Raw genomic sequence first — 23,787 nt, forward strand, 5'->3', positions numbered from 1 at the left:
ACCTTCCCCAGGCAAATTCATCACTGCTCTGTACGGCCTCAGGCTGAACTGCCAAGACCTCCAGTGCCTAAATCACTACTTCTACACTAAAACACCACTTCCACACTAACCATTACTTCTACAAACCCAGCACTTTTACAACGAGGTCCAGACCAGTTGTGAGAGTGAACAGAAGACTCTTTGATTTCCAGCAGGACGACTGTGGCCACTGCTGCCACCCTCCAGGACCAAGGAACTCTCCTCCCACACAGGTCATGGAAGTCAAAGGACACCAGTGAACACCCACAAATCCCACCAGTGACCTCAGCAAACTCCTGCTCCAAGGGCAAGCTGCACTTTCCTTCTCAAGCATCTCCAGCTAGGACAGCACTGAATGATTTTTTTTGCTGCTAACTTCCTGTAGATGTGGACCAGAATTTTGAAAATCTAAAACTGAAGGAGCCAGCATCCCAGTCCCTTTCCTAATCCATCCATTTGAAATGTTAAAATGCCATTAACAGGAGTTCTGTGCACAGGGAGAATTATACAATTGGGCTCACAGATGAAATATCATTCCTGCCTCCACCCAAATAATCACAACGCCCACAGCTCTACTCAAAACTAGAAAATCAAGCTCACCTCAGCTCCTGTCTCCAGTAAAAGCCCTAATAAACTATGCAACATGAAGTGGTAGCATTTGTGTCCCAGCCAGCAGTAAACACCCCAGCCAGTCCTCTCTTCTGCCAGCCTCAAGAAGAGCAAAATAAAACATGAATTTATGCACAGACTCTGTCAACTGCTAATTTCCAAACACAGCGAAGGCACAACGATGAAAAGCCCCACTCAAAGACTACTATTCTTTTTAATCCTTAGATCTCCTGCTGCAGCCCATTTTCCATAAATATTGGACTTTACAAGCTCTACTAATGAAAAAAATGCGTGATAATGACATCTAACTAGTCAGTAACACTAACCAGTTAGTAACACTAAGGTGTGACTCTCTGTGCAGTTCTTACCCTGCTGGAAGAAATAAAACCCTTTTTCCCCACCACACAGTCAAAGAATTCCCAATTACTACAGGGACTTCCAAAGAGCCAAAGACAGGGAAAGTGCATCTAAAGCAGATAAGAAACAATTAGAGTCTATTTTAATACCAAGTCAGGAGCAAATCACCAATTAAAACTTCTCAAGGGTAATTATGTGTAAATTCTACCTCTGCTGTTTTCCAATCATAGCAACAGAAACTACAGCATGGTTATAAATAAAACTCATTTGCAAGCAACTGCAGAGAAGACTCACCAGTTCCTCAGCGAGGTCCTGCGAAAGCAAGAGCCTCCTTTCTTTTATTGGCCTTTAATAAACAGAAAGAAACATAAAGCAAGTCCTGCAGCCGTGCAATTGCTCAACCCTGAAGTGTGTTTGGAACAGTGACAGGAAGAAAAATACAGTTAACTCCGAGAGTGAAAAAAAATTAATGGCACACAAATGTTTCTTTAGTGTCATAACAGGATACAGCCGAGCTCGGGCCGGCCTTTGGTGGCCGAGCAGAGGCTGGAAATGGCTGAATTTCAGAATTTCAGCCCGGCCCCAGCGTGGCCTTGGGAAGAATAAAGCCCTTATCTCAGCCGGCCATGTGTGGCTGGCCATGCACAGCACACAGCAACGCCCAGAGCTGGCCAGTGTCCGGCCAGGAGAACTCCAGAGGCAGGGAATGTGGGCACACTCCAGCAGGAACAGGAAAACTCCTCCAACAAACCCTGCCCAGCTGCCTGCTACCCCTCAGCTGCTCACAGACAGACTGCAAAGTCTGCCAGGAACAGCACCCAGCACCAAAAATCCAGCCGAGCACCAGTGAGTAGCCAAAAATAGATTTTTTGCAGGTCAAAAGATATGGGAAATCTCGCCTAAATCCAGAGCTGGATGAAGCTCAGTCACCTGACTGATTTCAGATACCTTTAGGATAAGAAAGGTCCCCTCGATGCGCAGATTTCCTTCCACTAACGATCAAGTCAAGCCAGATGAGCAGCTCGGGGATGTCTACCTCAAAGACTCACTAAGCTCAGCAAGATAAATGCCACCTTAGGAGGCCTCTGAACAAATACAGCATAGCCAAGAGAGGATTAAATTAAGAGGGTGTAAATGTTTACAAACATAAAGGAGCAGAGCAGCAAGGCTGGAGATGAAGAGTTTGATACAGTCCAATGCGCACCAGGACTATGGAAAAAAAAAGCAGCTGACAAAGTAAAAGAACATCCTGAGGGAAAGAAGGGGAAGTTAAATCAGTGTTTAACTATCTCCAACCATCAGCAGCCGTGCAAGGCACCACGGCTATCCTGGAGAATGCTTTGCTGATGGGTTTTTAAGCCTCAAGTGCTATGTTAGGAGATAACTTTTTGTCCTCCTGCAGTCTTTAGGTGCTCCCCCAAATGCTGACAGTGTGTCAGGAGCTCCTCCACGAACTCTGAACAGCCACTCTCAGGAGTCCCAACATCTGCTCTGCCTTTTCTGTTTAATGCCTGGTATTCCCCCACTCACTTCCCTCCAGACTGGAGGCACTTGAGAAAAAGACACCGGAAAACGATGCTGCTTTGGGAGTTCTGATAACAGAATCTGAGCATAACCACTACCAAAATTAACTGGGGTAAGGTTTAGTCCACAGAGAGAATGAGCCCAGACACACTCAGATGTGAACTGGCCTGACTGTGTTTCAGCAGTGCCAGACACTAAAATCCATTCAACTTTCCTGGGAAAGAGGACAAAAATAAAAGAAGGGAAAAAAATAAAAAAATAAAAAGGAGGGGACTTAATAAAAACATCATTTAACATCCTGGCTCCAGAACAGCACTAGAAATGGCTGTTCATACACTTCTAATTTTTATATTTAATGGTAATCATAACATCATCAATAAAAACGAGAGATATAAAACATGTCAAGGATGAGACAAGGACAATCTGGACAAGAGAAATGTGACAGCTGTCAAATCATTACCACCTAAAAACGAAGGGATACCAAAGGAAATATCTACAGTCTGTAAAGTGGATTTAGGCAGCTCTATATATGCAAAATGCAAATATGTAAAGCTAATATGGAGAAAAATCCAGGCCCAAGCTACCCTATTATATTCCTAATACCATCTGGCACAGATGCAAGCTGGGTTTTCCTGGTTTAAGGCAATTCCCATCTCAATCCCACCAAGGCAGGTGATTGACAAACACAAAGAGAATTGAACATGTCAGATGATTTATTCCACGTAGATCTAATGACAGTGGAAGCAGCAACATTATTTATATTGCACCTGCTTTACATTCCAAGCTTAAGAGGCAGATTGAAAGAGGCAACACGGAGACTCCCTGGGCCTGGAGGGAAAGGGGGATGTTCTGCAGGGACAAGAGTGATCAAAAACCATCCCCTCCAAACCCTGCACAATGCTGGGGATGAAAAGGAATGGCAGAGATTCACATGATGGGAACAAACACCCTCACCGTGTCTGGGGTTCTGCTGAAAGGTTCAGCCAGGGAATAAACCAGAGAATCATCAGAGAATCCCAGAATGGTTCAGCTTGGGAGGGACCCTAAAGATCATTTCAGTCCCACCCTCCTGCCATGGGTAGGGGCACCTTCCACTATCCCAGGGTGCTCCAGCCTGGCCTTGCACACTTCCAGGGGATCCAGGGGCAGCCACAGCTTCTCTGGGCACTGTCACCACCCTCAGAGGGAATAATTTTGCCCTAATAACCAATCTAACCCTACTCAGAGTTTGAAACCATTCCCCCTTGTCCTGTCACTCCAGGCCTTTTAAAATAGTCTCTCTCCATCCTCCTTGTAGGCTCCTTCAGGTCCTGGCAGGCCACAATGAGGTCACCCCAAAGCTTCTCCTTCTCCTGGCTGAACCATGGCCATGACTTTGTATCCCAGAGCTGGGGCTGCTTCAGGCCAGAGGTGAAAAATAGTGACAAGAAGAGATCCAGTTTCTCCACATTCCCCCAGCCATCCCAGAAATCTCAGTGTTGTGGAGACAGCTCCTCACCTGACATTAAAAGCCTTTTGATCCAAAACCTTAATAGAACACCAAACAGAAACATCCTCCTGACATGACTGAGAGCAAAAGGAAATGAGACATTTTTTTGTCTCTGCTGCATTTTCAATTTGGCTGCTCCAATTCAATAATGGAAAGTATTTTGTTTTACTAACAAGTAAATTAAATTCCCTGTTCTCGTGCTTTTCCTTTCCATGCATCACTCAGCTGCATCTCGGTATGAAAATCCTGTCGCTCTTTTTGATATCATGCAACTGCCACAAGACATATGGCCTGAAGTACATAACAAAATCCTCACAAATCCACTGAAATGCCTTTTTACTGTCATTGCCTTGCCTGGTACAGAGAAAAACATCCTGCAACTCAAGCATCGTTCACGCACTGCAAAAGAGAAAATTCTGCAAGTACAAACTACAGAATTAATTGCCAAGATTTAATGCTCTGTGAACAGCTGTAAACACAGATTGCACACAAGTCTGAGCTGTCCCAGAGCCCCTTGGACTGTGAGGAGCTGTGGAGTCAAGACAAGGCCTGGGTTTAAGTGAGAACCACACTCAGTCTCTCTCCTGCCCATACCTGGAGCCTGAAATTGGTGAGCTCCAGCACCCAAAAGCATCATTGCTCCATCCCAGCCCCAGCTTCGCTGCTGTGCCAGAACTGCTTGGTCATGAAAGGCCAAAGCAAGGCCTTTGCCACACGCATTCACACCTTAACCACCAAAGAGATGCGATAAAGATACAATAAAATACATTAAATGGTTTTTACAGCATACAGTGTCAAAAAAAGGTATCTTTCCTTCTCATTAAAAAAAAAAAACAACCATCTGGAGACATTCATTCCACTCACTTGCCTTAAAAACATGTTAAAATGTTTCCTAGCTAACTTTTTTTGGTCACTTTTTTTTCCCCCTTCCTCTGAAACATCCCAGTACAAATAAGAGACCTCCAGACGTAATGAGAGGCACCTGCAGAGCAGCCCAGAGGCCCGAGCAGGTCTCTAAAGGCAGGTTCCTGCTAAGGTAGACACCAGCAGACATTCCTGCTTGTCAACTATCCCTCCTGCCCTCACCTGGAGTGACCTCTCTGCAGTACTTGACCCAAGGAGACCCAGGTGCATCCTCAACACGGCCTCTGAGTTCAGGCTGGAGCTGGATCCTAAATTCTGGTGGCTTCTCCTGCTTAAAGGCCTTGCAGAACACTTGCTGTCGGTGCTCCCCGCAGCACCAGCCCATCCTGAGAGCTCAATTACCACCCCTGGCTCCTACAAAGTCAGCCTGGCAGGCCTGAAAGCTGTTGGACTTGAAATACTCCGGTTTCAAAGTTAACCCAGTTGCTTTGACAGTCAAGACACCCTCGGTTCCCAGAACCTCTGATTTAATCCTGCTTTTCTGATCCCGTCTGTCACTGAAGCCAGAACACAAAGTACGTGAGCTCTGCGAATATCCATACTTCAAAAAAAAAGAAGAAAGGAAAAAAAATATCAAGAAATCTCATTTAACACTGACCTGTCCGTGATTGTGGACTGTGTGCCACTCATTGGAGCCTTTGGCAAGAAGTCGTATTATCCAATTTACATTTTACTCTTATTGCAGGAATATGAGGGAGGCTTTGCCTCTCACATGCACCGAGGTTCAGGATCCAGCCTTGCTCCAGAAGAGGCATGCACAGAGGACAAACTCAGTTCAAGGGCAGGAGAAGGGAACAAAAAAAATAAAACAACAAAAAAACAAACCCAATCCGAAACAACTCCAAAACTCTTCTTTGCAGTCACCCAGAATATCCAAACCACGGAAGTGGGGCGTGGGGGGATAAAGGGAAAAACTCCAACAAGAAAAAACTCCAACAAAAAAAAAAAAAAAAAAAAAAAAAAGGAACAACGAAACAATCTCGGCGGAGTCGGGGAGAAAAAGAGAAAATGTTTCCAAGAAGCGGCCGAGCCTCCCCGGCGCGGGCAGAGCGGGGCCCGTCCCCGGCGGGGCTCAGCGGCGGCGGCGCTCGGGGGGCGGGCGGCGCTCCCCGCCCGCGGCCGGGCCCATCCCCGCTGCCCGCCCGCCCCGACCCCCGCCCGTGCTGCGCCCGCAGGGGGTCGGGCAGGGCGGCCGCCCCTAGGCCCGGGGCTCCATCCCCCGCCGCTCCGCCTCTCGCTCCGGCCCGGGTCCCAGCGGGCTGGCTGCGCTCTCCGCTGCGCTCTGCCGCGAGTCCCGCCGCTGCCGCCGCGCTGCTCTCCCGGCCCGGTGGCGGCCCCGCTGCGCTGCTGAGAGAGGCGGGAGCGGCGCTTCCCGGGGAGCCTGCGCCGAGCCGAGCCGGGCCGGGATCGCCCCTCCCCGGCGCCTCCGGGGGGCTCGTACCTCCGGCCGCCCCGCCCCGCCGCCGGATCCCTCCGCCGGCCGCCCTCCTCTTCCTCCTCTTCCTCCTCCCTCTCTTTTCCTTCTCCTCTTTCCCCTCCTTCTCCTCCTCCTTCTCTTCCCTCCTCCTCCTCCCTCGCAGCCCTTCCCCCGGTCCCTGCCGAGGCCTTTCCCCTTCGGGAAGCCTTTTCCAGAGCCGCGGGGTGTTTCCTTCTCTTCCCGTCTCCGCTCGGCTTTGCCGCTCCTCCCTCGCCCTGTGTCCCTCCGGATCGCTTTCCCTCCTCCCCCTGCATCCCTAACCCGAGGAGGTTTTCCTTTTTCCCTCTACTCCTTTTTCCCTTCTCCGTTCCCCATCCCCAGCCATCCGATGCTGTGCCGTGTCACCAGCGCTCAGAGCAGGGAGCGCCCGCGCCTCCATCTCCATGGAAAATATGACACCGGCGAAACTTAGAGCAGAAAGAAAAGAAATAAACAGCGAATTAAAAGAGTAGAAGTTCCAGGAGCTGTGCAGCACAGAGCCTCAGGCAGTCCCCGGCTGTGCTCTTTGCTCCCAGGCCTTTCCTGGCTCTCTTGGCCAGCCCCGCAGTTCCCTGCATTTCCCACGCACGTTTCATCGGGAATTTTTCCCACAGGTTAAGGTCAACATAAATCTAAGAACTGATCCCTGCCTGCACGTACATTCCAGAAACACTGCGGCCAGGGGCCTGTTCCTGCTCCCCTTCAAAACCTCCAGTATGAAAAGATGAGCCACGCAGGGTATTTGGTAAATTTGGGCATTCCAATTTGAGCTGGTGTGGGTTTCCCTCTGCTCAGCCGCAGCCTGAACACAAACACGTCCTTGCTCTAACTCCCTGCCGTTTGTGCCATGTACAGCACAGTCTGAGAAATGCCTGTGTCGAATCTACACATAATCCCAGACCATTAAAGATGATTTTGTTCCCTTCCCCTATCCCAGCTTGCTCCAACCTGGCCTTAGACACTTCCAGAGATCCAGGGGCAGCCCCAGCTTCTCTGGACAACTTCATCACCCTCACAAGGAGTTATTTTTTCCCTAATACCCAACCAAAACCTACTCTCTGTCAGTGTGAAGCCATTCCCCCTTGTCCTGGCATTATAAGCCACTTGTTTCCAAACACCTGGAAATAACATCAATACCTGAGAACTTCAGGAAACTCCCATGCTGCTCCTCCAGAAATTAAAGCTCGTGAGCAGCACAGATGTGGATTGAAAAGCAGGATGTCTCCTCTGCCAGTAATTCCTGCACAAAGGAACTCGTGGAACATCAGCCTCCCCCAGTAAATGCCAGCAGACTAAAATAACCTTATTAGCTAATCCCAATCATCTAGGACACCGCGCTTCTTCCCTTTAATTAATCTTGCCGGGATATACTCAAAGCTGGGACACTGGACATGGAAAGAGGCTGGAAAATCAGGAGCAGAGCCCTGGCTGGGCACACAGGACCATACCTTGCCTGAAGCTACATCCAGCCACTCTGGAACACGGAGCTTTCTCCTGCTGGGAGCGAGGATCAGGAAACCAGCAGAATGTCTGAGAGCCTGAAGAATTTGTTGTTTTGATGAAGTTCAGAGCAAGGAGGGGAAGCGTGGGATGAAATCATTTTCTACATGATACTTCACATATATACGCAGGACATTTATACTTCCTTTTTTGGTTTCCTTTTGGGGGAAATAGAGACTTGGGGAAAAAAAAATAAAAAAATAAAAAAATAAAGTGTGGGAGTGCGAGACAAGCAGCCACGTCTGCCTCTCCTGCAGCTGTGTGCAGTACAGTCATCAGTGGTGATGAAGTGACTGAATGCCTCCATATATCTATATTTATTTATTATATATCTCTTTATTGCATCTTCTCTGCAATAAATCCCTCCCTGCTTTTAACTTTGGGAACATCGAGTACTGTGCCTGGAGAGGGGAAAGCTCCTGGGAGAGCTGATTCATGGCAGGCCCAGCATTTGCATATTAGGCCTCGATGCTTTTTTATTACTTTAATTATATTTTATTGTGCATGACAACATAACGAGAACAATTAGCTGGAGGAAATCCTGAGACATAGATTCTGAAATCATACCTGCTTTTCTTTCCTGCAAATGCTGATTTATTTTATTTTTTTTGTGTGGGAGCTGCTACAAACTTAGATTAAGATAGATGCTTATTTATGATAATTCTGTTTTACAGCTTAAAATATGGGGTGGAGAAATCAATAAGCAATTACACTGTGCCCATTAAAATAGATTTTTAATTTTTTTTGTAGCTCTGAAGTTGTCACTTGGCTTGAATTTGCACACAGAACCATCCCATGGCAGGAGGGTTGGAGCAAGATGATCTTTGAGGTCCTTTCCAACACAAAACCATTTTGTGATTCTCTAATTAACCTCCCTAATGTGGTTTTTTTTTAGTCCAGAACAGAGCTAAGCAAGACCATGAAATGAAAGAGTTTAATTCCTGAAGAGTAATTCCATAGGAATTACCAAAATTCCAAACTTAAAAAAAAAATTCTTTTTTTGCCTTAAAATAAAGATCAGATTCTTGGAGGTGTTTTATAGGGCAAAAGCAAATTTATAGAGAAAGTGTTGCGGGAGGATCCTTTGGCCAAATCCCCCTTTCCCAGCCTCGCACCGAGGAGCTGTTGCCATCTGCTGGGAAATCCTCGAATGGCTCCTCTAACCTGAGCTCCCGGGCAGGTAAAAGGTGAGGAATTTGGGGAAAAAAAAGAGAATTTCCCAGCGCTTTGGGATCGTGGAGCTCTGGAATGCTCCGAGGGGGTTTGCACCGCTGTGAGCTCAGCATAAACAGTGAGAAAAATCAGCAGAAAGTGACGCTTTGCGATTTTAAGTGTGGATAAACAGTGCCTGGAAGTATTCTTCTTTCAGAAAAAAAAATCAGTTTGTGTTTCAGATGGGATAATCAGCTGAGTTTCACTGGGCTCCACCACAAAAGCCAAGTGCAGAAAGACTCTTTTGCTCCTTACAAGTAATCAATTTAAAGCCAGTGAGAGAACACTCAGGTATTTTGTACTGTTATTTACACTCACCACAAATTGCTCAGCCAGCTCCTGTTTTTCTGCTGATTTTGGAAGCCAACTGCCAAACCTTTACACCTTGGAGGGGAAAAGCAAAGGGGAAACAATTCCCAATTTCATTTCCCAAATGTGCCTAGAAATTTGTGACTCCTAAAGAACACAGGACCTAATCCCAGAAAACAAATAAATTTGTGCTGTACTCCACATTTCTGTGCCATTTCCAAGCCTTTTTTTTTCATCTCCCACCTTAAAATGGGTGCCAGATTTGCTCCCTACCCTCTGGAAATGCTGGAAATGCACCCAGGGTTGGTCTTGGGACACAAAGCTTTGCTGATTTTGAGACACAGAGAGCCTAATCTAGCAGAGCTTCTACAGTGACAGCTTATTACAGTTCCTAAACCTGCATAATCCACGGGGCACTCAGCATTTTTATAGCACTAAGCTTTCATTCCGTATCAGCATGATGAAGGCAGCAACCTTGGGAAGGACAGGTGAAACTGCTGGACATTGTGCCCTGGGTTTCCTTCTCTGTCTCCATCCTCTGGCTGGAGGGGTGATTAAAAATTTAAAATCTAAAGAAATGGAGAATATAATTTCTCTTCACATTTGAGGATTGTGGCACTGGACAGATCTCAATTTTCTGACACAAGACACGGTTAACACAAGCACTGCTGAAAACCTGTGTTTTGTAACATTTGAGAAGCTGCAGAAGCTGAAACTTTCTTCTTCCCATACAAGATTATCTACCTGTAAACCTTAATTACTTTACAGAAGCCTTTCCATCTGTTATTTTCCTTCTTTTAGTCATTTTCTAGGGATCTTTTACATTGTCAACTTACCAGCTGCCTGGAACTTGAGGCAAACAGGGCATTGATTTCTTTGGACATGGCAGACCCCATGGTATCCATGTAATAGCAGATTTCAAAGACTTAAAATGCTGCTTTTACATCAGTGCCTGGACTACTGCTGCGAGGGAATAAAGCTGTGGATATCAAAAAATTGCAATTTTTTCAAGTACAAATAAGGAGTTCAGCTACAAAGAGAGGGCAGAGGACTGAAAGAGGAGGTTAATTTTACAAAGCTCAACTGCAGGGCCAGCGGGAGAAGCAAAAGGCAGGCAGCAGGGTTGCCTGTAAAGAAGCAAAAGGATGATAAAAATGAAATTAATTGGGTGTAGAGGGGCAGATTTCACTTTCCACAGACAAAGCTCATCTGACCACTGACAATGCCAGATTTTGTCACTTCAGAAGACACAAGACCTGCGAGATGCAGCTCTACAGTAAAGCTTCAGAACTCTGCTGGACTTTCTTCTCTGCTTCTGGAGCTACCTCAGAGGTTCAGCAAAGTCCCAGCACAAATTCTTGCAGGCCCTGAGCCCCCTCCACCCCCAGGCTGGGCTCTGTAAACAGAACAACATCTCCAGAGGGCTCAGTGCTGCTCAGCAGCTGCTCCCCAGCACTGGAGGATTTAAAGCTGGACTTAAAGGTTACATGCAAACAACTAAATTGGCTTAACTATTTATAGAAGCCAAGACTTTTGGCATGCTGGATCTCTGGCCATCAGCATGCAGAGTGGCTGTTTACCAACACAGCTCCACAGGGCTTTGCTAGGTTATAATATTAATTTGTGATTGAGGAGAGCTCACGGTGTGGAAACACAGGAGAACCTCCTCCCGTGGCATCCAGGGCATGGAAAACAAAGGGAACATTTTTCCTCCATCCTACTGAATTACTGAATCTTTGAGGTTGGAGAAACCTTCCAAAACCATCAACTGCAACCTGTGACTTAAGAGCAGCACCCAAACAGAGAAAACCAATTCCTTATATAATTAAATAATCTTTATTTTTATAAAACATAATACAAAGCCTCTACACCATTCACTGGTGGAACATTAGTTGCTATTACACAGTAATTCCGACACAAGTTATTATTTCACACTAGTTCTGCAGTTTCCTCTCACAGTTTGCTCTAGCCACTATGGACTAGCCTGAGGATAGGTCCCACCCTGTGCTCCACAGCTTGGAATTTGTGCTCCTGGGTCTGTGATTCTATGCTGGAGCCCACTAAATGGGCTATGAGGCCTTGCTCTGCCTCATAAAGCCATTCCTAATTGCCCTTTTGTTTTCTTCTTTACCTTCTAGAGCCTCAGAGCTGAGCAGTGCTCTCCTTCCAACCAAGTTCAGAAAACTTCAACCATTGTATTTCAAAATATCTTCAAACAGGCGATTCACAGATACTGCAGTCACTGCCATCCTCATCCACCTGGGCAGGTGAGGGCTCCAACCCCATAAAGCTGCACTCCAACTCTCAGCAAAGTCAGAGCCCAAACCACCAGGGCTCTCTGGAAACCCTCGGTGCTGGGCAGATCAGCAGGAATGACCAGCCTGTTTTCACCTCCCCTTCTCCAGGAGCTGCTGCTGCAAGCCCTCATTCCCTGCTCAGTGGTTGAGACTCTTTTGGCTCCAGATTCCTGCAATCCTGACCAGGGAAATCCCACCAGACACCTTTTCCTCAGCTTGGGGCCGGCTGCAAAGATGCAGCTGACCTTCATGTGCATGTCCAGCTCCCTTCCCTGTGACTCCTGCCCTTAAGCACCTTTACAAAAACACCTCACTCCTGCTTTTGGGATGTTGGGAAGTGCCCACATTCAGGTGACAAAGCGCTGCTGATGGCTCATAGCGGGAAGTGCTTCACTCAAAGCAACTTTTATACAGCACAGCGTGACACAAAGCACCGAGAATCCATCAAAGGTGGCTTGGTGCTCAATGGAAACACCCCACGAGGTAGGTAAGACTGGACCCACTTCGCAAAGTGGGTTAGGTTGAGGCAAAAGGGGCTCCTGGATGTGCTCAACAGAGCAGCAGAGCTGGGAAAAAAGAACCTGCAAGCCCCAACCAGCCCTTCTGGTCTCCTCTCAAGGCTTGATAGTGCTGAATGTGTCAAAATGAGGGTCCAGGACCAGCTCATCGGTTGGTTCTGCTCATCTGAAGGGGTTTTTTGGGGGGGTTCTTCAGGTCTTTGGCTGCAGCAGGCAAGGCTCAAGCAAAAGGGGGCACCTGAGCTGCACTGGAGGCTCAAAGGAAATGCTCAAAATCACAGCAACAACAAAGGAACAGCTTAAGAACATGCAGTGAAATAAACTCCAGAAGCTGACAATTGGGCATGGCTTTTCCCTGCAAATGGGACCAGATAAGTAATGCTTATTTTTCTCCCAGTCAGGTTTGGCTTGTTGTTTTTTGTTTGTTTGTTAAGAAAAAAAGACCAGATTCTGGGCCTCTCTCTTGTTTAATTACTAAGCTGTAAAATAAATCTCTCTGATCCTCATAATGTTCACTTTTATAAAGAGACTCAGACCCAGTCAGAGGGAAATCAAAGCCCAGGGGTCAAGGCATCAATTCAGATGAAGGAGAGGCAAGGTCAGTCTGTGGCTTCCACAGGGCAGATTCTGGACAACCAGAAATCCCAATTTGGATTTGGGGCACAGCAGAGGGAATTTTGGTGTGTTCTGGAGACAAAATCAGGGCTTGGCTCATCAGCAAGAAAACCCCTGATGGCAAATCCTGATGGGGCTTCTCAAAATGGAGTGTGCTGGTTACCCAAGGAGCTGAAAGCAGTGTTTGTAGGGGAGTTTTAACAGTCAGAGAAGAAGAGGGAAAAATCAGGAAAAAAAATTCCCTTGTGGGTCTGTTTGTCTTTGGGTGTATTCACAGAGCACCTAGTCCTGTATGGTGCCAGTGCTGATTAGAGCTTCTGGACACTACAGAAAATAAGTTATCAATATGTTAATAGATAAGTTATTAAAAGGAGATAGAAAGGGTAGGGAACAACAAACTGTCTAAAATACTGATTTTTCTAGAGTCTCACTCTAGCTTGACCACCAAAGTCATTTCTCCCAAGGGAAACACAGGGGTAATGAACCAAGTGCAGATAACAACCATCACTTTGCATTTATATAGCACCTCTCAAGTAAAAATCTGAAAGTGCATAACAGATGGAGCAGCTCCATCACCCCCAAGTCACGGAGGGGGAATTAGGCACAGAGTTAGAGTTGTGTGACTTGCCCAAGGTGACACAACGAGGTGGTGGAAGAGCCAGGAACCCCAGCTTGGATGCAACACTAGAACACGCTTCTTCCTCCCAGCTTGAAGAGTCACTCTAGCTGCCTAGACTGCACAGGACACTGGACATGGAGATCTAGTGTTACCTCCTCCTCTATTCCAAGATCCTGAAGGAGCTGGCTACAGACATCGCTATTTACACCTGGACTAGTCACATTTAATCTATAAAATCAGCCCTTCTTTCACTCATTGTTCAGGCTGTGCTTACGTACCCAGAGCCAGCCTCTGCCAGGCCGAGCCCTGCACATCCAGTGAATCCGTGGCATAGCTCCATGGATTTCAGTGGAGTTAGCCAGGGATAAATTTGGCTCCAGAACTGCTAACGTGCGTTGGCTCATCTCCCAACAGTGGCATTTCAGGCACAATCCCCCTCCTTGCCAGCCATCTCCAGGAACTCCTTGCTCCACTCAGTGGCTTTTGAGGTGCCCGTTGCTCTTGGAGCACAGCTCGTGGCTCCTGCGGCTCCTCCAGGCCTGGTACTTCCTCATGCTCTTCCTCCGTGCGAAGCGGCAGATGCTGACCATGAACACCCAGGACACCACGTACATGATGACCCCTCCCAGCTTGATGTACCAGCGGGGCCTGGGCGAGGCCAGCTCGCAGTACATCAGCCAGGCCCCCATGCCGATGCGCACGCCGGTGAAGAGCACCACGAAGAGGAAATCCACCAGGTCGCCCGTGAAGGTGTGGTAGCGGCCCAGCTCCTTGAGGAACCAGCGGGCCTGCAGCAGCGGGTTGGTGATCTCGCTGCCGAAGATGACGGCGTTGACGTCCGCGGCCGACTCGCCCAGGGCCAAGGAGGCGGCGATGCCCACGATGCTCACCAGGTGGTGGGCCAGCATCAGGGCACCCTCCGTCTGGAAGTACACGCACCAGCACAGGTCGAAGATGAAGTAGCCCAAGCTAAGGCACAGCCCGTGCACCTGAAGGGTTGTGTTGGGTGATCCTGAAACATCAAAGCAGAGCTTTACAGAGCGGAGGCAGCAGGCAGGATGTGAGACAGGGAAGGGGTGGTCACCTCTGGCTCGTGCTGGTCACAGCCCGGCCACAGAAGTCCCCTGAGTCACAATGCCACGGTTGTTAGTCCGGCAGCTGCACGCACGTAATGGCCACACAAAAGGCCACACGCTCTGCCAAACTGCAGCTGGGGAGGGGCATTACACCAGCAAAATCCAGTACCAGGCTCTCCATTCCTCTGGGGCTCTCCATCACAAAGAGCCTGAGATATCACTGCAGCCACCATCCCTCAAACGGGCTGGGGACTGAGGTGGTGAGGGAGCCCCTGGGGGAGGTGGGATCAGGGATTTCCTCACTCACCTGGGTGACTCAGGGGCCAGGGGCCATCGATGAAGCCGATGTAAGCGGACAGACAGGTGGCCAGGATGCCGTGGGTGAGTGTGACCAGCCTGCAGCTCCACTCGATGCTGCGGTGCCGGTAGCGGTGGCAGAACCACTTGTAGAGGCAGAACCAGGCCAGCAGGCTGCAGGCTGCACGCAGGGGCAGCGGGAACAGCATCCTGTCCTGGGAAGAGCAGGACACCAGGGATCAGAAAGACAAAGCAAGCAGGAGGTCGAGCCTGTGGCAGTGTCAGCACAACCCAGCACAGCTTTGCTCTGTAACCATCCCAGCCCCAAGGGTGCAGAGCTGCTTCTCCTAACAGATTTTCTGTGTGAAAGTCACTTTCTTCTCCTCATTGCAGACTTCATTTCATCCTTACTGGCATCTAAACCTCCATCAAAATCTTTTGGGTGCAAAAGAATAAGAATCTATGTCCATGAAGGGTTTTTTTTTCAGCAGTATTTCTTTTATACATCTTCCCTCACGCACCATGCAAACATCTCTCAAACAAGTAAAAGACAAATTACCAGAACAAAATTACAGCACATAAACACTTGTGGATGTCGCTAAAACCCTGCAAATGCACATTGCTCTACTCTACACCTCGTTCACATAACGCCTGCCCATGAAATGCGTGTCACTACCCCTGAGCATTCAGGGAAGCGCAGCAAAAGAAGCCGAGTCAGGCTTTGGGATACAGGAGTTTCCAGTTGTGCAATAGCCAAAGCACCACTGGTACCTGCTGCCCACCTCTGGCCTCCCTCCCAGGGCTGGGGAGCACCAGAGGGACTTCACGGGATGAGGAGTCAGGGCTGCACAGCCCAACCTTCCTGTTTGGCCTGTTGGAGCATTCCCAGGAATGACTGGAGGCTGGGTAAACAAAACCATTATGTTTTAATGGGCCTTGGGAGCATGGGGAGATGAAATAGGGATGGGATTAACTGCTCTGAGCAGGCATTTCCACTCACATCCCTGCTGCTGGAGGTCCAGACTCAGAGCAGATAAGGGAGGGAGAATTCTGATGTGACAAAAGGGATCGGCCAGCTGGAGAAGGCTGGTGGAAAGAAGAGGAATCAGCTGTAAAAATACTGGTGTCTTTTCCACACCTACTCATGTAAAAGATATGTCTCCATACCCTGGGAAAAAAAATCACAGAATATCCTGAGCTGGGACTCACAAGGACCATCCAGTGCAGCTCCTGGCCCTGCACAGACACCCCAACAACCCCACCCTATGCCTCAGAGCTCTCCTGGAGCTCTGGCAGCCCTGGGGCTGTGCCCATTCCCTGGCAGCACCAGCACCCTCTGGGGGAAGAACCTTTCCCTGAGATCCAACCTCAACCTCCCCTGGCCCAGCTCCAGCCATTCCCTTAGGGAAAAAACAGGGGGATTTCTGCAGGGGGCTTTCTTCCAATTGCACATCAAAAATCAACTTTTAGCGGCTTTAACTCAAAGAGAAAAAATATGTATTAGATATCAGGAAGAAACTGTTTCCTGTGAGAGTGGGCAGGCCCTGGCACAGGGTGCCCAGAGAAGCTGGGGGTGCCCCTGGATCCCTGGAAGTGCCCAAGGCCAGGTTGGAGGAGCCTGGGATATTGGAAGGTGTCCCTGAATTTGGCAGGGCATGGAATGAGATGAGCTGTATGGTCTCTTCCAGCCCAAACCACCCTTTGATTTGTTTTTAGCATATGCACACCAGAAAGGCCGATATTCTTCAAAAAGCAGCAATAATTACAGAACAATAAATAACAAGTAATTCTATATAATATACAGATAAACAATAAATAGACAAGCAACATGTAATCACATATAAAATTATGTCTTTCTCTATATATTATTTTATCGCATAATAGATATTATATTATCATTTATATCACCGGTAGCAATGAGGCCCTGAATGAAAGCAGCCTCAATAAACACAAGCGCCTAAAAACGCGGTGCAGAACAGCCCGAAAACGATTCAAACACATGTGGGCACCTCCAGCAAAGCACCGTTATCCCGTTCCCCGTGTATTTTTAGCCCGAAGGGGAAGATGGAGGAGAGCGCACCAACAAGCGCAGCCCCGGGGCACCGCCCGCGCACCCCGCGGGATGCAGCGGGTCCATCCCCACCCCGCTGGGGCTCCCTCATCCCCTGGGGACGGGGACAGGGATGGGGACAGGGACAGGGACGGGGACAGGACCCTTCCCCAGCACCCACCTGCCGGGCCGCGCCGCCGGAGCCGCCCCGGATCACGGAGCGAGCGGCGGCGGCCGAGGGGCACCTGGCGGCCGGGAGGAGGGACGGCAGGGATGGGGATGGGGATGAGGAGGAGGAGGAGGAGGAGGAGGGACGGGAGGAGGGGATAGGGGCGGCGGGATGGCAGGAAAGGCGAGCCGCCCCGCCCCGCGCATCCCTGCCCTCCGTGCTGCGCCGTGGGATGCTCTGAGCTGGAAGGGATCCGGAGCCCAGCTCCTGTTCCTGCACAGACACCCCAAAAACCCCACCCCGTGCTCGGAGCGGTGTCCCAAAGCTCCTGGAGCTCCGGCAGCCTCGGGGCCGTGTCCACTCCCTGGAGAGCCTGGGCAGTGCCAGCACCTTCTTTTCCTGATACCCAAACCTAAATCTCCCCTGGTACAGCTCCAGCCATTCCCTGGGTCCCTGATCACAGAGAGATCAGAGCTGCACATCCCAAACTGGAGATCAGAGATCAGAGCTGCACACCCCAAACTGGAGAGCAGAGACCAGAGCTGCACATCCCAAACTGGAGAGCAGAGATCAGAGCTGCACATCCCAAAATTGCCTCCTCCGGATGAAGCCAGCCAAGTGTCCCCAGCCCCTCCAGCCCCTCCAGCCCCTCCACCCCGCTCAGGTCACATCCCCACAGGGCACACAGAGCATCGCTGTAGCCCGGGGACACAGAAATCAGCTCCACAGCCACCCCGCCCGCTCCAATGGCCCCGTGCGCGCCGCAGGGATGCGAGGAGGGCACAAAGCACACGCAGCGTTCCCTCTCCTCACTCCTGATGTGAGCAGAGCCTTCTGCAGAGCTCCAGAGCTGTGTCAGTGCAGCAGCAGGTCCAAAGTGACATCCCCCGAGCGGTTTTGTCACCCAGAATGGAGCTGCAGCGGGTGGGGAGAGCTCACACCCTGCCCTGGGCATCCTCTCCATCCCCTGCTTTTGCAGCAGTTACAAAGCCCAACAATTTCTTCTCTCTCCTGCCCTCCACATCCCAAATTCTGGGTTTAAGCAGGACACCTAAAGCAGCTACCAAAGTTCCTCCACCTTTCACAAGTTACAGTCAAAACAACCTCTCACACCCAAAAACGTGGGTTTGGTTTTTGCCTTCATCCCATCAAGTTTTACCTTTTGAAATGCGGTGGGAGTGGCTCGACCTGCCTCTTACAGCACTCCTAATAAACGCTGGGTATTCAACAAGATACAGATCTTACTTTTCCAGTCGAGGCCAGGTACAGGTTCCTACTGCTACAAAATGCTCATCCTCCTGCTATTTCAGCACATCCTCACGAGGATTAATAGTGCATTCGTGTCTCTGACAAATCTGAGTTCTCATCTTGCTTCCCTCCACCTTTGCCTCAGCAACAAATGAGATGGAGCTGTTTTAATGTTTAGCTTAGGACAAAGAAAAGTGTGGACAGACAGGAAATTATAGGGCTGATTTTTCACATTAGGAGCACAGTTAGGTGGACTATCAGGAAAAAAATCTTGGCTGTGAGAGTGATGAGGAGCTGGGATGGAATTCCCAGAGAAGCTGTGCCTGCCCTGGAAGTGTCCAAGGCCAGGTTGGACAGGGTTTGGAGCAACCTGGGATAGAAGCAGGGGATTTTTGGAATAAGCTGAGATGATCTTTAAGGTCCCTTCCAACCCACACCATTCTGGGATGCTGTGAGCAGCCAGGAAGAAAAATAGATGTTCACAGAAGAACAGAGTCCCAACAAGGCACAGATCATTTAATGCAGGAGGTGGGACACAGAGAAGCTGTGGGTTGTTTTTTTTTTTTGTTTCTAGCACAAATTTTGCATGGTGAGGTGCAAGGTAGCAAGCAAAATCATCTCCCTGTGGATTGTACCAGAAGTGAGGTGCAGCTTTATACACCAATTTTCCTGTTTGCTTTGTGCAGACTCAGCCATTTCAATGGGCTGCATTGCACTGGCACGTTTGGCCTGCAGATGAACAGAGTTCAGCAAAACAGCTCAGGGCAGGAACCTCTGCAAACAGTTGTTTGCACACTGCTGCCTCATTTAGTGCAGCCACAGCCTCCCCCAGCTGCACATCCTTTCCTCTGCTCTCCTGGACCCGTTCTAACCAGAGCTTGCAGCACTGAAAAGCACCACAGAATGTATTTATTACCTTACCCACACTGGGAAACTCCTCGTCCACAATTAAACTGGGAATAAACAAGAACTGGAAGCCTGGGAGTTCAACAGGCCATTACCAAAACTCAGTTTCTGTGGCTGTAAAAGCCCTCAAGGATATCTGACAGATAAAAAGCAGGCACCTCCATGAAAAATCACATTATTGGAAATAAGAATTACAGTGGGACAGTGGAGCTGGCTGATTTTCTAGCATCACATTACAGGGTTTAGCACTAAAATAATTATCTTTGGGTGAGATTTGGCAGATGAGAACCTGAGGGCACCTATTTTGCGTCCAGCCTCCTCAGGTACCTCTGTTTGCACAGAAACAATCTGGGTGCACTGGGATGCTGTCCCAATACTGTCCCTCAGCTTTAAGGTTTTCCTCCTTGGAAGCCAATCCAGGCTCTCCTCCAGTCCAGGCAGCAGAGTCCTGGCCCAGCAGGGGCAGGTTCCCAACCAGAAACAGCCACTCAGCGGTGACTTAGGACATCTTATAACCCCCAAGATGTTCTCATGCTGTTGATTGCTTCTCCAGAAAAATCCACAGACAAATTACCCTGCAACCCTTCCAAACTGGGCATTGCCCCAGTGAAACCCAACACCAGAGAGGCAGAGAAAAAATAAAAGCACCCTGGGATGTAGGAGGCCATGGCCAGAATTCAAGTTATTCGTGTGTCCAGCAAGAGCAAACCCCTCAGGCTGGTGGCTCTTAAGCTCTCTGCAGCGCTGATTCATTGGCAAAGCAGGTTGTGGGTGCATTGCTCACAAACCTGAGCTTCAGCTGAGCCTCACCTGCCCTCCACAGCTCCAGCCTGACCTCCAGAGCTCCTGGCTCAGCCTGGGCTCGTTTCTTCACCGTCTCTCTCCTTCCTGAGCTGCACAAAGGGAATGAACCAGTGACTTTAGCATTCTGTCTTCCCTCAAGCCCCTTTGCCTCAGCCCTCAGTCCAGCTGCCTCCTCAAGACCCAGAACAAAAGAACATCACAGCAATCGGTTCTTTTTCAAGAGACAACATGACTTTATTAGAAGTCCCGTCACTCAGAGGAGTTTTTGGAGGATCACAGGGAGCCTGGCAGGTGCCCACACTTCAGGAGGCCACTCTGGCTCCTGCTTTCCTAAAAATACTGGCCCAGGAACTTGCCCGGGTTCACAGCTGCAATGCTTTCAGAAGATGTGTCCAAAGTGAGGTTATTTTGGGTTAGTTTTTAATCTCTCCAGACACCTTGAGGAGCCCCAGCCCAAAGGCTGATATCTGCCCTGAACAGAGCCAAATTCGGTGAGATAAAGGCAGTGGAGGAGCTGCATCCCCACTGCTCCCCTCCCTCACCTCTGCATTTGCTTCTCAGCTCTCTGTGAGGCTTTTAGAGGAGACTAAATCTGAACTGCAGCCTTGAACAGAGGGAAATTCACATTGAAACCCCAGGGAAAATGTCAGAACACAATTCTGAGAGGTAAAGAAAACGAGAGAACTGTTCCATGCTCTGAGAGAGGCCTGCTGGTGCGGAGCAGATGTCACACTGAGATCTGCCTAAACATTCCTGTCACCCCTGGAAATAGTCACATATTTGACTCACTGGCCATGAGTCCAGTGGCTTGCAAATGAGCCAACCCCAGAAGAGAAAGAGCATCCAGGAGGGCTCTTCACCATCCTCCCTCTGCCACAAGGAGCCTGATGAGTCTTTTTAAGCCATCCCAGCCTAGACCAACACCTGCTCATGGAATTTATTGGCACAAATCTAATTCCTGACTCCTGTTTGCCTGAGTCAGTCCCAGAGAAATCACTCTGCTCTGAGATCAGCACCTGTCCGAATGGAATCATTTAAAAAGAGCAAAGGAAATGTGTCATTAAAAACAAGGAGGTAAAACATTGCCTCACCTTGAGTACCATCACTTCACACTCTCAAAGGACAACTCCACTACACCCCTGCAAGCACTTCAGTCTTGTTCAGAGTCTTTCACTCGTGTATTTAGCCAAGCACATTGTCCAAATCCAGGATTATTAAGGAGGGTGAGGCTCAGGAAGTCTTTGCCAGGTCACGCCCCTTACCCAGTCCCACTGGCAGGAAAATGGGATTTTTCATATTTGATTTTCTCTACACTGTCAAATAATTCTGCATTGGAAATGAGGACAGAACGTAGAGACTGTGCAATTATTGGTTGCAGACTGATCATCTCTGGCATTGCCACCCTCCTTGGAACTGCACCATTGTTGGGGAAGTCAGGGAGTCAGTGTCAGGCTTCTCAGGTTTCCACTCAAATCCCTCTTCTCTCAGCTTTTCCATGTTGCTAGCGCCGATCCATCTCCTCCAGAGGCAGCAGAAAGTCAATTCCGTGGCATTTCAGGAGTTATTTTCTCAGGAACAAGCTCCAGCAGCCAGGCCCCAAACCCAGGGGATTCTCCTCTCCAACCCATTAGCGAGCAGCCACGACGTTCCCACAGCTGCACTCCTACTCCTGGAAAGGTTGTGTGTCCAGGGAAGGGCTTTTTTTCCACAATTTCCTCCTTACAAAGCGACAAATTTCAACCATGAACCCCAAGGACACCACGTACATGGCCAGGCCCCCAGCCTTGAGGAGCCAGTTGGGTTTGGGGGATGTCACCATCCCATACATGATCCACGCTCCTGCCCCGATCCGCAGCACCAGGAAGAGCAGCACGAAGAGGAAATCCACCACTTTTCCCAGGAAAGTGTGGTAAGAGCCCATTTCCCGCAAGAACCAGCGGGTCTGGAGCAGGGGGTTGGTGATTTCACTGACAAACACCACAGCGTTCACTTCTGTGGCGGATTTGCCCAGCCCCAGCACCAGGATCATGCCACAGATGCTCAGGGTGTGGTGGAGCAGCATCAGGTCCCCCTCTGTCTGGAAGTACAGGCACCAGCCCAGGTCAAAGATGAAGTAGCCCAAGGTCAGGGACAGCACATGGATCTGGAGAGGGGTGTTTGGTGAACCTGGAATGGAAGATGTGCATAAGCCTGGGGTCTTATTGAAGATATTTTTCTACTTTACAGCTTGAGTTTGCTTCTCTCCTAAATTTCCAGCCTTATCCAAGTGCCAGGAATTCGGAATCTTTGGTTCTGCTTCCTCTTCACACCCCAGCCTGCGCAGCAGACCCATCCCATCCTGTCCCACTGCTGCTTCCCTTCTCCTTTCCAGCCTTTTAGAAAAGCCAGGCCTCCACCAGCAGCACTATCTGAGATTTAGTGATAGAAACCAGCCAGCAAAACCCTGCAGCTGAATGGCAGGAGTTATTACACCCTGCAAGAAGCGAAAGCACTTTGTTCTCCACACATTGCTACACCTGATGCTGCAATAAACTCAAGCTGCCAACCTGAAAACTTCCAATGTGCACATGGACAAGCTAAAAAAAAAAATAAATTTAAAGGAGCAGAAGGATGAACAGTGAGAAGTGGTGGAAAAAGAAGCAGCGGAATTAAATGAAATTTGGCCCCAAACACACACCTGTAAGGAGAGGAAATAAGGCCATACCTCCTCCTGTGACGGAGGCACAGGTGAGCACAGGTGAGATTCCAAACATACCTGCGTGGGTCAGAGGCCAGGGGCCATCCAGGAACACGACATAGCCGGAGAGGAAGGTGACAATGAGCCCGTGCAGGAGGGTGACCAGGCGACAGCTCCACTTGCAGGAACGCTGCCTGTTCCAGTGGCAGAGGCAGCTGTAGAGACACAGCCAGGTGACAAAGCTGCAGGTCACCTCCAGGACGATGGGAACCATCCTGCTGGACACAGAGGGACAGCGTGAGGAGGGCAGCAGCCCCTCAGAAAGCCGTGTTCATCCCCACCGTCCTCCGTACCCACCCCAGCACATCCATGGAAATCCGGATAGGGTGGGGAAAAACCCCACAAACAACCGAAACGAACCGAAATGAGCCGAACAAACCTTGTACCCCTCCCGCGAGCACCGCGCTGTCCCGAGCCCCCTTAGCCCCGTTTCCAGGTGCCCAAACCCGAACGGGAAAAGCGCAATCCCAACCCTCCCGCTGCCAAAGCGCCTCTGCCCGCGGGGACCAGGACCCTGGTGGGGAGAACAGACCCCATCCCCAGCTCGGCACGGGGGTGCGGGTACCCGACAGGCCGAGACCCCCAAATCCTCACCCCGCTCCGGCACCGACCCCGCTCCGGCTCTGCGAGCCCGGGACCTGCGCCCGGCTGGGGCTGCCCGGGCGGGGAGGCGGTGCCGGAGCTCTCGGAGCCTTTTATCGTCCCTTCCCTGTCCTGCTCAGCCCTCCCCTGCCCTGCCCAGCCCTGCCCAGCCCGGCCCGGCCCCTTCGGCATCCCCCGAGGATGCTCCGCTGCATCCCCGCTCGCTCAGCCCCGCTTTACCTGGCCCGGGGGCGGCCGGGGATGCGCAGAGCGGAGCTGGAGCCCCGGGGCAGGGCCAGAGCCGGGCCAGGGCGGGCAGGGAAGGGGGAACGGGGCGGGGGAAGCGGGACAGGCGTTTGGTACCTCCGCCCAGCCTCGGCCCGCCCGGCTGGAGCCGTCCCGGAGGGCGCCCAGACTTTATTCAGGCTGAGCGTTTTCCTCTCCGGTGATGGAGAATAAAGGTGGATCAGG

At 50.0% G+C, this 23,787-nt stretch overlaps 3 protein-coding genes across 6 annotated transcripts in view; all 3 read right to left on the bottom strand.

The window, feature by feature from the left end:
* The window catches only part of ARHGEF12 (Rho guanine nucleotide exchange factor 12), a 76,916-nt gene extending 63,060 nt beyond the window's left edge, over positions 1–13,856 (bottom strand). The window contains exon 1 of one of the 2 annotated variants that reach the window (XM_058857043.1): positions 13,726–13,856. In XM_058857043.1, the coding sequence (XP_058713026.1) occupies positions 13,726–13,787 (62 nt within the window). In that variant the 5' untranslated portion in view covers positions 13,788–13,856. Of the gene's footprint in view, positions 1–5,519; positions 6,391–13,725 lie in introns of those variants that run through there. The other variant, XM_058857045.1, reaches the window with a different exon arrangement.
* A 61-nt stretch (positions 13,857–13,917) lies between these two features.
* TLCD5 (TLC domain containing 5) lies at positions 13,918–21,221 on the bottom strand. Of its 2 annotated transcripts, XM_058857052.1 has the most exons (4): positions 21,089–21,188; positions 20,004–20,086; positions 14,831–15,035; positions 13,918–14,459 (listed from the first exon to the last, which is right to left on the bottom strand). In XM_058857052.1, the coding sequence occupies exons 3-4, from the start codon at positions 15,027–15,029 to the stop codon at positions 13,921–13,923; spliced, it is 738 nt and encodes a 245-aa protein (XP_058713035.1). In that variant the 5' UTR covers positions 15,030–15,035; positions 20,004–20,086; positions 21,089–21,188; the 3' UTR covers positions 13,918–13,920. The 2 variants fall into 2 exon arrangements, with proteins under 2 accessions (XP_058713035.1, XP_058713034.1); XM_058857051.1 differs by lacking the exon at positions 20,004–20,086 and having other exon boundaries at positions 21,089–21,221.
* LOC131588298 (TLC domain-containing protein 5-like) lies at positions 20,207–23,389 on the bottom strand. 2 transcript variants are annotated; one of them, XM_058857055.1, is made up of 3 exons: positions 23,346–23,389; positions 22,753–22,949; positions 20,207–22,163 (listed from the first exon to the last, which is right to left on the bottom strand). In XM_058857055.1, exons 2-3 carry the CDS (start codon positions 22,946–22,948, stop codon positions 21,661–21,663), a joined length of 699 nt encoding a protein of 232 aa, XP_058713038.1. In that variant the 5' UTR covers position 22,949; positions 23,346–23,389; the 3' UTR covers positions 20,207–21,660. The 2 variants fall into 2 exon arrangements, with proteins under 2 accessions (XP_058713038.1, XP_058713037.1); XM_058857054.1 differs by having other exon boundaries at positions 23,329–23,373.
* Positions 23,390–23,787: the final 398 nt, after the last annotated feature.

This window comes from Poecile atricapillus, chromosome 25 (genome assembly GCF_030490865.1).
Source record: "Poecile atricapillus isolate bPoeAtr1 chromosome 25, bPoeAtr1.hap1, whole genome shotgun sequence".
Taxonomy (NCBI): Eukaryota; Metazoa; Chordata; class Aves; order Passeriformes; family Paridae; genus Poecile; species Poecile atricapillus.

What these genes read in the sequence shown, in the direction of transcription:
- TLCD5 (XM_058857051.1), bottom strand. An exon ending in CTGGCCCCTGAGTCACCCAG is followed by an intron (nt 14,460 to 14,830) that starts GTGAGTGAGGAA and finishes TTGATGTTTCAG; the next exon opens with GATCACCCAACACAACCCTT.
- LOC131588298 (XM_058857055.1), bottom strand. Translation starts at nt 22,948, where the DNA reads ATGGTTCCCATCGTCCTGGAGGTGACCTGCAGCTTTGTCACCTGGCTG. An exon ending in CTGGCCTCTGACCCACGCAG is followed by an intron (nt 22,164 to 22,752) that starts GTATGTTTGGAA and finishes CTTCCATTCCAG; the next exon opens with GTTCACCAAACACCCCTCTC.